The sequence below is a fragment of the Drosophila serrata genome, unplaced genomic scaffold, assembly GCF_035046125.1.
Source record: "Drosophila serrata isolate PLE 108 unplaced genomic scaffold, ASM3504612v1 contig_276, whole genome shotgun sequence".
NCBI lineage: Eukaryota > Metazoa > Arthropoda > Insecta > Diptera > Drosophilidae > Drosophila > Drosophila serrata.
Window position 1 is genome coordinate 2,065,369 of NW_028257174.1, and position 12,197 is coordinate 2,077,565.

The 12,197-nt window shown below is 38.2% G+C and overlaps 2 protein-coding genes across 3 annotated transcripts; both read left to right on the forward strand.

Annotated features, from left to right (window-relative positions):
• The first annotated feature begins 1,877 nt into the window (after positions 1–1,877).
• On the forward strand, positions 1,878–8,890 carry moody (G-protein coupled receptor moody). 2 transcript variants are annotated; one of them, XM_020948124.2, is made up of 5 exons: positions 1,878–2,750; positions 5,349–5,453; positions 6,129–6,269; positions 6,333–7,330; positions 7,398–8,890. In XM_020948124.2, exons 2-5 carry the CDS (start codon positions 5,356–5,358, stop codon positions 8,219–8,221), a joined length of 2,061 nt encoding a protein of 686 aa, XP_020803783.2. In that variant the 5' UTR covers positions 1,878–2,750; positions 5,349–5,355; the 3' UTR covers positions 8,222–8,890. The 2 variants fall into 2 exon arrangements, with proteins under 2 accessions (XP_020803783.2, XP_020803782.2); XM_020948123.2 differs by lacking the exon at positions 1,878–2,750 and adding an exon at positions 4,127–4,403.
• Positions 8,891–9,993: 1,103 nt separating this feature from the next.
• Positions 9,994–12,153, forward strand: LOC110180451 (uncharacterized). Its single transcript, XM_086835466.1, has 2 exons — positions 9,994–10,257; positions 11,289–12,153. Exons 1-2 carry the CDS (start codon positions 10,136–10,138, stop codon positions 11,752–11,754), a joined length of 588 nt encoding a protein of 195 aa, XP_086691592.1. The 5' UTR covers positions 9,994–10,135; the 3' UTR covers positions 11,755–12,153.
• The last annotated feature ends 44 nt before the right edge of the window (positions 12,154–12,197 follow it).

A 12,197-nucleotide genomic window follows, 5' to 3' on the forward strand; every position in this document is an offset into this window, starting at 1 on the left:
AATTTAGAGTTGATGGAAAATGAGTATTATAAATAATATATATAAAATATAAAGTAATACTTTTCTCTTTAAATATTATGAATAATGTATTAAGTAATAAGTTTCTTTTTATTTTATATATATTTTATTTACAATACTAATTTCCTATCTGCTATTGTATTATGGAAATTCTTGCGGAATGGCCACAAAAGTGGAAACTAAAACTTCCCCCATTTGGTTTTTGTGAATGTAATTGTGGGGATACGAATCGAATGCCAATCGAGGGAACTTCCCCCCCCCCCTCCTGTACACCCCGTCCAGACCCATGGATCCCCATTACCGATCTCCGATCCCAGCTAATGTAAACTTCTCCGGCGCACTTATACGCACACACTCGGGCGTATATTTAGATAGCCATAAACCATAAACTAGCGTGTTCTTAACACAATCCACAGCAAACACAAACAAAAGGCGAGTGCACACAAATCGGCTATATCTTTAGTTCGATATCGGCACTGGGGAAAATAGTATATATCATTTTGTTCAAGCGAAGTTTCACGATCTATCTAATCATCATATTGAGTTCAATATCAGTATATATGGAAAACCTTGAAATTATAAATTATTTATATTTATTTATTATTAAATTAAATTATGAGCCTTCCCATATTTTATATGATAATTATTTGAATAAATTCAATTTTAAAATTACTATAACTAAGCCAAAAAAGCATTAATTTCAATTCGGAAAGCATTCCTCTGTTCGTTTTTATTAGCTTAATAAATCTGCATACTCAGTTTAAATCTTAAAAAAATTAATTTTTTTTTATCAATTTTTGAAAATTTTAACGAGGTAACCTCTTATAAAGTTTCGAAAATTTTTTCAAAATTTTGTTTTCCGCCTGAGATGGCTAGATCGATTCTCCCGTTAATGCTGATCAAAAATATATATGATTTATGGGGTCAAAAATATCTCCTTCACTTAGTTTCATGCTTTTGGCTATTATAAGAAATCCAAAAATGTGTTAAAAATAGCATACATATTTAAAATATTAAAAAATATTTAATATATATTTAAAGTTTTACTTCAAACGATTAGATTAGTTTTTCAAGTTTAGCTAAAGATATGAAGTTTGTATTATTATTATTTTGTAATTTAAATATGAAAAATTTAATTTATTTATATTTTATCTCTTTTTTCTGTGTAGTCTCATGCGTTTCTTTGAATCGGATTGGAAACGATCGATGTCGAATGTCCAATTGTGTAAACATTAGAATGCAGACATGCTGACACGCGGACAGGCTGCCCCTTATCAGTTGTTGCCGCTGCTGTCGCTGCTGCTGGCGTTGCACATTGTGATAATGAAGAAGAGTAGCTACATATAGCTGCAATAGATATCGGCAATCATTAAGGGATCGCGTATACGCACACGCACACACACACACACACACTAACCAACACCCGCCACCCGCACCACACCAAAAGATCGCCGCCAGATGGCCGTCTGTCTTTCCGTCCCTGTCTGTCGCACTGTCCCCACCCGGCTTGGAGCAACAGTGACCAGGAGAGTGTGAGAGAGCATGGCTGAGAGCGCCAAATCATGGGGGCCGCACAGGGGCGGAGCTTGAAAGGGGTTTGCAAGAATATAATTCAATTAAATAAATATTAACTTGATTAAATTGGTTTGTACATTTTTATTTATTTATTTATTTATTCATTTATTCTAAGAGTATAGTTCATAGTTTATTGAGGCGTTAGACCCCCCTTGGCTTGATCGCACCCACGTCCATGTCCCTCAACCTCGGAGAGCACACAACGGGGCAGAGATCGAGAAACGCTGAGTGAGAGTGAGAGTACGAGTGAGAGGTGGAGGTTCCTATTTGTCAACTGGCATAGCAATATCACACTCGCACTCGTACTTGGAACGACGACGAACTGCACACTCGATCATTTCCGAACCGCAGTTAGTTGTAAATTACATTCGGAGTGTCGCCTAGAATGTTAGTAATAATAAACATTGTAATAATAACTTCGATTTGGCTTCGATTTTCTTTTTCGCTTGAGTGACATTTGATGCCCATTAGGCAACCTCTATACGCGTGTGTGCTTCAATATTGTTTTTTTGCATTGTTTTTAAAAAATATTTTTGTGCTTATATGTTTTGTTTGGTGATAATGCCGAGTGCTGCTGAGCGGCAACCTGTAACCCTTTTTTTTAATTTCTACCTGATCCCGCTCGTTGCTTAAAGGCATTAGTCATGAAAGCCAGGTCGGCTTTTGAATCACCAGCAGTAATAATAACAACAACAACAAGAATCACAACAGTGGAGCGTCCCCAACAACAACAACAACAACAACAACAACAACAGCAAGCGAATGAATGGCAAATGCCGTAAACTGTTTACATTGCTCACCACAGCATTACTCACTCACCTCTCTACCTGAGAGCAAAAGGGAGTTGGAGTAGAGAAAACATAACAAAACACACAACAACAAAAAAATCAACTCTACTCAAATTAATGCAAAGAAAAGGGGAGCAAAAGAGATCGCAGCTGCACTAGTTTCGATTACGTGAGCAGCAAATAAATAAATAAACAAGCGATTTCCAATCCTCCTCTCTCACTTACTCACTGATAACACGTATACGCACCCGTGCACCTACACACGTGCAAAATCGACAGGAGAGAGAGTGTGTGAGAGAGACACGATCGGTAGGATTACCAAATAAAAAACAACAACAATAAAATTAGAAAAAAATTCAGCGACTAGAGGTAAGCGCAACACAACTACTGATAAGATAACCAAAATGTATTCGAGCCCAGACAGATTGCGTATACGCCCCAGGGGCCAGGCTAAAGAATGCAGCCATGACCTAAGGAAGGCAAGAAAGTGGGGAATAGGAAAAGGAAAAGAGGGAAATAGAGGAGGAAAAAGGGAGTAGATGAGGGTGTATAGGATATATACACTTATAACAAAAAGGATATGGTAAGGCAGTAGGCAAAAGGCATAAGGCATAAGCAAAATTTAAGTAAACATTATTTTTAATATAAAATATTCTTGTTTAACGTATCAAAAGCATTTTAAATGAGAAGATAAAAATAAGGCAAGGAGTCATTTTATTTATAAAGAAGGAAATCTTTAGAGATCAAATCTATTTTATATAGAAAATGGCTTAACAAATTAAATACCAAAAAGCCCGTTTTTTATTTAACCTAACCTTTTTATTATAAATAAATTAATTTAAAGAAAACCGAGCTATTTTATATAAACTTTTCAATAGCAAATTGAATATTCATCAGCCCGTTCTTTATTTAACTAAACCTTTGAATCGTAAATAAATAAATATCATAAATTAAAGAATGATCGAAGGTATTTTATATAAAAAATGTTATAACAAATTTAATGCCCACAAGACCGTTATTTATTAAACTAAAATTTTAATTATAAATAACAGAAACTTCAAGAGATCGAAGGTATTTTATATAGTAAATGTTATAACATATTAAATACCCATAGTCCCGATCTTAATTATAATCAACTGGCAAATCAGCTCACTCCGATAGTAAAAACCTTAATATGGCTTCGTTTTTAATCAAACAAAAGCAGTTTAATCACTGTTTTACATAGACAAACCTTTCAGGATAGTAACTTATCTTACAGGCTATCCTTACAACTAAAATTTCGTATATAAAAAGAAACAAAAAACTGCTCCTTTTTTCCTTGCCGTGTAAAACTCATCACTTGCCTCGATTAGCGGCCACTCGAGCGAAGAGCGGATCACTTGGCACACACACTCACACACACATTTTAGACGTCTCTGCAAATAAATATATACAAAAAAAAAAAAGAAAAGAAAAGCGAGTGAAACAGTCACTCAATTAATTAAGGTTCGACGTTGATCTTTGCACCCCAAGTGCTCCGGCTGCAGGAGGTGCTGCAGAAGCTACACAGAGATACAGATACAGATACAGATACAGCTTAGATACAGATACAAAATAGAACATAAAACTACAGAAGACTGAGACGAGTGAGTGTGACCTCTTTAAATTATTTAATTGACACTAATTTATCATAGTCCGCAAAGGGTGCCACGCCCCGATTCCGGGTGGGTTACCAAACTGGGCAAAAAAAAAGGGGCAACAACAACGGAGACGGCGGAGTGTCATGTTGCGGGTTACTTGTGTTGTTGCGTCGGCGCAATAAGCATGCAGCCAGCGCCAGTTTGGAGGCACGAGAAGAACCTCATCCACTCGATTGCCAGTTGGCAATTGTCGTCGCTGGCGATCGGTGTTCAGTGCTTGTGTAGTTTTTTGTGATTGGGGTGATTTGGTCACCGATTGGACAGGATCAATATCAAGATCAAGTGAATTAACGGGTGGAATTCAATAGAGACAGAGGTCGTGAGAGATTGTCGAAGCTAAAAGGTAGTGATGACCTTTTCGGTTGCCACTTTTGAGGTGCAAAAGAAGATGTGACTCATGGTGAAGCTGGAAGCTAAGAAGTCACATCTCAGAACAAACTGAAACTTTAATTAAAAATCAGTGAAATCAGTGATCAGTGATCAGTGATTAGTGACTGTGGTCAGGAACAATAATCAAGATCAAGTGAGAAAAAAAAAAAAAAAATTAGAAAGAGAACAGGGAGTAATCAGGAAATGATCAGGAAGAGATCAGGAAGAGATCAGGAAGAGATCAGGAAGAGATCAGGAAGAGATCAGGGAGAGATCAGGAAGAGATCAGGAAGAGATCAGGAAGAGATCAGGAAGAGATCAGGAAGAGATCAGGAAGAGATCAGGGAGAGATCAAGAAGAGATCAGGAAGAGATTAGAAAGAGATCCGGAAGAGATCAGGAAGTAATCAAGAAGAGATTAGGAAGAGATCAAAACTAAATACATAAATCCAAAATATGCATGATTAAACCCTTCTTAAGAAATCTCCCCACTCAAAACTGACTCACTGTAAAGGAACTTGCATAGAAAACCCCTTCGACTATATTTTAAACTATAAAACAATAATGCAGACCAGACATAGATATGATTCTCTTAATTTATTGATCTTCAGCAACGGGAAATGAACTTTAACGACAACAAACTCAAACAAATATTTGCTTACCAAGCTGATAACCTTGATGGTTGTGATTTTGTCAACAAATGATAACATTCAAGTGGGTTCCTCTCCCCATGAGACTTTTCTTTTTAAATAATATAGTAGCAATAAGCGTTTCATTTTAGGAAATGTGAATGAATCATTAATTAAGCAAGTCCTGAAATCAGAATGGAACAACTCATGCTAGATCTTAGAAATCCTCTGTCACTGAGAGTAAACCTTCTTTCTTATATTTTCTCATATTTCTCATCTATATTTTTTTAGCATCAGAATGAGTGACGAGTCTACGGTTGACCTAGGCGATGGCTATCCCCCCTTGGAGGCGCTGACAACAACCACGACGATGGCTTCGCCAACGGACGAAGGCGGGTGAGTTAGTGTGGGGATCTTGGATCTGGTGCTTTGGTGTTGACGATGTGCCAAGTGGGTGCCAAGTGAGTCGTGCAATGGTTTTTGAAGCTATCAGCTACACCCAGTGGGTAATTATAGACCCTGGGGCCTGGAGAGGTCCGATAAGAGATCGTTAATATTACGCGCTCCATTGCACCGCAAACTGACAAAGACGTCTGATTCTTGTGGGATTCTTTAGCCAGCGGAAGCCGGCAACTTCGAGTACGATATGGTGATAGCCACAGGGCCAAATGGTGGGGTGCACAAAGGTCGCCAAAAGTAGCAAACAGATTTCCGCTTAAGTCGTTAGAATCACAGCACAAGAAGTAAGATCAAAAGGATTTGCCTTTTTTTATAATGTAGAAAGATGAAGCTTATATTAAAGTATATAATCAACATAAAACAACAAGATAATAATCTGGGAAATACTTAATTCAACTGTTTGGTTTTTGTGATATGGAAATTAACAGGAATTTAATAAGTGCTTCCTGGAAATAGTTATTATTTTAAAGTGAAAGGGCAGTACATTGAATATGGGTTTATAAAACTATATAGCACTTGCTGAATTAAGCCATAAGCAACCTTAATATATTTAAATAATGATTTGTAGGTATTTAATTTGAATTAAATTAATTATTCCCCAATTTCCCACAGCTTCTCACAGTCCCTGTTGACCTTTGCCGCTGTGATGACCTTCCTGATCATGATCGTTGGCATTTGTGGCAACCTCCTCACCGTCTGGGCCCTGCTCAAGTGTCCCAAAGTTCGCAATGTGGCTGCGGCTTTTATTATTAGGTAAGGGATATGCACCTCTTTTAGAATTCAATATCTATATCTATATATCTTTTTGTTCTTAAGCCTGTGCATTGCCGATTTGCTATTCTGCGCCTTGGTGCTACCCTTCCAAGGTCTACGCTTTGTCCAGGGCACTTGGCGTCATGGCGCCATACTCTGTCGCCTGATACCCTTCATTCAGTATGGAAATATTGGTGTCTCATTGCTCTGCATTGCCATGATCACGATAAATCGTTATGTGATGATCACACATCATGGCTGCTATGCGAGGATCTATAAAAGCCATTGGATTGCTATAATGATCGCTGCCTGTTGGCTCTTCTCCTATGGGATGCAATTGCCAACTCTGCTGGGGGAATGGGGTCGCTTTGGCTACGATTCTCGCCTGCAAACCTGCTCCATTATGACCGATGATCATGGTCATAGCAGCAAGACGACACTCTTTATCACAGCCTTCGTGATACCCTGCCTGGTGATCATTGCCTGTTATGCCAAGATCTTTTGGGTGGTTCACAAGTCGGAGCAGCGGCTGAAACAGCATGCCACCAAGCAGAACTCCATACCGAATAACCTAAGGCCAACGCCAGGAGCTGGATCGGGTGCAGGAGTAGGAGCAGGAGCCGGAGCAGGAGCAGGAGCATCATCCGGCGGTGACAATGGGAATCGCGTGTCCACGGACAGTAGCAGTAGCTATTCCACCGATGTCCCCGAGACGGCGCCCACGGGCAAGCAGCAACAGACCACCAGGATCAAGGATCAACGGGAGGTGCGGGCCAAACGCAACGAGTGGCGCATTACCAAAATGGTTTTAGCCATTTTCCTATCCTTCGTCATCTGTTATCTGCCCATCACCATTGTCAAGGTGGCCGACAAGGATGTGGAGCATCCCAGTCTACACATTTGCAGTTACATCCTGCTCTATCTCTCCGCCTGCATTAATCCCATCATTTATGTGATTATGAATAAGCAATATAGAAAGGCATACAAGACAGTGGTCTTTTGCCAACCGGCTCGCCTCCTTCTGCCCTTTGGTAAGACCAATGGTGCTAGCAGTGCTGCAGGTACGTGTAAATGCTGAAATCTATTCTGGAACTACCAGCACTAAGTCACGGTCATTCTTCGTTTCAGAGAAATGGAAAGATACCGGGTTGAGCAACAACCACAGCCGCACCATTGTCTCCCAGATGTCGGGATCAGGGACGGGAACGGGCACGGGAACGGGAACGGGAACGGGCACGGGAACGGGAACGAACCCACAGCAACTTCAGCCAGTGCAGCAGGCCTTGGAGCTTCAGTCCCGCGGACCGGACTTGATCAGCAAATGCAATCTGCAGGCAACTCCGGTGTCATCGGTTACTCCACCGCCGCCATCGGTGCTCATGGCCACAGTGGCGTCCAACAACAATCGATTGCCGATCAAGAAGAGCAATCACTCTTACACAAACAGCGGATTCAACAGCAGCAGCAGCAGCAGCAGCATCGGGAGTCCGGGGATCAGCGGTTCCATCTATCGACCGGGAACTGGAATCGTATCAGCGGGGATACGACGCATCACAATGGTGGGCGACGACATCATATTGGAGGAGGAGGAGATGCCAACGACGCCAACTACACCGATGTCATCGGCACCACAGACGCCAGCACCACCGCCACCATTGCCGCTCCTCACGTTATCCGTCCGAACACATCCTTTGTCCATGAATACAACAAAAGGTACAGCGGGAGCAGCAGCAGCAGCGGTGGCGGCGGCGGCGGCGGTGCCAGTGAAATCACCGGTGACACCGCCCATTTACATGAACGTGGACAGTCCGAAGAGAAACCAATCCTATTCCGAACGTAATATGAGGAATAATGGTCAGGAGAATGATGCCACAACCATAACAACCACATCAACAGCTGTAAACAATACCGGCTCCAAGCTAACGGCCAAGATGAAATTCCCAAAAGACTAACGAAAATGCTTTAAGAAATATTCCAAAAATGAAAAACCCTAAAATTCGTTATAAAACATAAACATAAAACATTATATTACATTACATTACATTACATTATCTTTTATGCCAGGAAACCAAGAACAGTCCATGGTTTCTTTGTAGACTCTAGCTCTACTATATAGTCCTATATCTTCCATAGAATAGTCACTGAAATTGTGCCATAGACTAGATAGTTCTTTTTTTTTTGCTTAATGATACCCAAACTTTTGGAAATTAATTATTTTATAACTTACTTTATTTTAGATTTTGATATATTCTATTTAATTTTACCTTTTTTGTTTTATTCTTTCCCTTAACTTAGTCTGATTCTTTGTCTATCCTCCAGTTTTTTTACCCAGAACTTATGTTATTTTGTAGATATTTATGATCGCCCATGCTTAGTATTAACCCAAACTCTATATATGCTATAGAACCACTTTGAAACCGAAGTTGGAGTCCAAGTTTTGATTTCTTTCAGCATAAAACATTCCATTTCAAACGTAGGCCTTTGTAAATGAACCTATTGTTAGTACCACAAGCACTCCATTTGACGACAGACGTAATCGAATATGAATATAAACATTTATGTTTACATGAAAAAATATATATATATAAAAATAAACACACTGTAATTTATTACCAACCAAAGTTTAATCAGTTTTGTTGTCAACGAATTCTGGGGAAACGAAATGGGCTTGGGTTTTGTTTGGGCTTCGGTTTCGATTTACTATCTTGCGAATTTGCACTTGATGTGCGTTATTCAAGTATTTGTTTATATTCCGGAAAAATCGGATAATGAACGAATTGCAGGCTTAAGTTGAGCTTGACCTTGAGAAGTCTTTTCATTTGCTTAGTAAACTAAATGAAACTTCATTAAATGGGTATTGTTTAGTACTATTTATAGCTTAAAATAGATCCTATTTAAGAGATATATACTTATACTTAAATTTACTTCAAAGCTTGATTTGTTTTTAATAAAATTATGTTAGGTAAAATGTTTAAAATAAATTATAATAATAATTTTAGTCAGAGAACTAAGTGAAGGAATCATTTCCGACCCTTTAAATCATATATATTCTTGATCATCATAAACAGGCGAATCTATCAAGCTATCACTGACAAGAAAAAAAATGTTTCTAAAATGTTCCATTTTTTGAAAAAAAGAAAAGGGGTTACATCGTTAAAATTTAAAAAAAATCGTCAAAAATTTGAATTTTTAATGGAGTATACAGATTTATTAATCTGGTAAAAATTAACATAGGACCGCTTTCCAAAATAAAATTAATGCTTTTTTAGCTAAGTTATGAGTTTTTTAAATTTTGATTTTCTCAAAAAATTTTTATATAAAAATCTCGATTATTTTTAGCCAAGTTAAGATCGATTTTTAGTGCGATCCTAGATTTTAAAATAATGTATAATAAAAATTGATCTCTTTCCAATTTGTTCTTAGTTTACCTAATCATTTTTTCTTTGTGTAAAACCAAAGTTAATATTTTCGAAAAAACCAAAACCTTTATCTAAATCAATTTCATTGGAATTATGCAGAATTCATATATCGGAAACTAACGATACTCTTTCTGGGCGTAGTCCATCGCTGACCCAATTGTCCGGCTCAAGTTCGTCCCTCTCCCAGTTAGTGGGAGAGGAGGGGCAGGGGGGGGGGGGGGGTTGGAGTAGGAGGGGCAGGGGGGGGGGGGGCAGCGGACGTAGGTAGGTGGGTGGAACTTATCGCCTGGAAAGCTTATCGCCTCGGCAGCTTGCTGCAGTCAGTGCAACGCCACCGGTCGAGCAGTAACACGGCGCCGACACGTTTGAATATATGTATATATATAAAGCAAAATCTAATCAAATCGAATTATAGTTAAACCAAAATCGGTATAGAATCTTAGCGAAATGAGCAGCAACAATGTGATCTGTACGATCTGTGCGGAACGGTATCGCAACTCGGACAATATACACGCCGGAAGTTGCGGGCATGTGTTCCACGAGGAGTGCCTCTTTCGCTGGAGGGAGCAGTGAGTGTTTCCAAAATAAAATTAAAATTAAAAAAAAAGAACGAATTTCCTACAAAGATTAAAAAAAAACCATACCAAGTGCTTCAAAAAGTGGCAACTCAAAAGTGCTAAGTGCTTAACTTAAAAATAAAACTTAACAGCTTAACTTAAATAAGTTCCAATATCTAAAAGCCTAAATATTATTTAAATAATATAAATTTAAAGTGTATTAACAAATAAAAGTATTCTTTTTTAGTGCACACTCTTTATTATTAGTTCATTTTTGGTTTTAAATTTTACGTTTTACGATATTCTTTGTGTGTGGGGGCTTTCCCTGAAAGTAACCGCAAACTTCTTATCGCTTCATGTTATTTATAATTCAAGGTCTTTAAAAGGCCTTAAGAATGATTTGATATATGTATATGATTGTGATTTTACTTCTCAATTAAAATAACAAAATAACGTTTTGGACAAATTAAAATGAATCCAATTATAAGCTAGGACTATCACTGGCTTTTATTTAAATGTAATGCCCTTCAAAAGACCTTTAATATTCGCATCGATATTTAATTTGAAAGCTTTTTCATGAATATCCAATTTAAAAAATAAAAATAAAAGAAGCAGAAGTTTGTAAACCCTTGCAGTTTGCAATAAAATTAATGGATCGAATCGAAATCGATCAGCACTCAATTTGAAATATAAAATATAGTGATATTTTTATGTGGCAATTTTTTCGACAAACTAAAGTTAAAAAAATTCATAACTCAGTCAAAAAAGTGTTAATTTCAATTCGGAAACCGATCCTATGTTAGTTTTTATGATGTTTATAAATCTGTTGAAATTTTTACCAATTTTTTCATATTTTAACGATGTAACCCCTTTCCATTTTTAAAACCTGTTTATCAAGATCAAGAATATATATGATATATATATGATTTGTGGGGTCGGAAATGACTCCTTCACTAAGTTTCAGTTACAAGAAAATATATAAGATCGTTACTAATTCCAAAAAGTTTCGCTGAGATTAAAGCCGCTATGCTCTCGCTTTCCAGATCAAGGACATGTCCCATTTGCCGCTCTGAGAATGCCGCCTACTTCCAGCTTTATCTGAGCTTTGAGCACGATGGAGCAGGCGTCGGTATGGGCGGCAGTGGGCGGAATCAGAACCAAGATAACATCACCAGTAGCAGCAGCAGCAGCCTCAATAACAGTGCCAGTAGCAGCAGCAGCATCAGTCCCAGTAACAGTGCCAGCAGCAGCAGCAGCAGCAACCACAATGACAGCAGCAGCAGCAGCAACAGCAACAACAGCAGCAACAGCAGCAGCAACAACAGCAGCAGCAGCACAACCTCTAAAGACCTGAGCTCTGGTTTAATGAGGGAATACGAGCTTCTGTTATATGAAAAGGACCTTTACCAGCAGGAGATCAAGTATTTGAATCATCGCATAGGACAGCTAACCCTAAACAATTCAGCTTGTAGGCTATCAGAGTCGGACTCCGATACAGATTCCGATTAAAAACTATATAGATAAGACGAATTTACTTTAGACACAGTTGAATTCCAAGGTACTACAACTGAAAACTAGGCACAACAAAGAAGGCTAAAAAAAGGCAAACATAAGAAGCGCACGAGCAACTATAAATTGTATTTTGTAAAACTTAAATTTTTTTTTGAATTAGTAAACGATTACTCTCTTTTGGCGCTCTATTAGATAGTGATCGCACTCCTTGGTTCATGCTCGATCGATACAAATATCGAGTGCTCGATCGATACAAATATCGAGTGCAAGATTTGTTATCAAATATCTACATTTAATATAACATTATTTAACATTATCTCTAAATGATATTATATTATTTTCACTATTTAAAGCATATTAGGATAACCGAACCGAATTAAAGAGCATTTCAAGACATTTCCAAGCGAACTTGTAATTTCCCACTATATTTTGCCATTCAC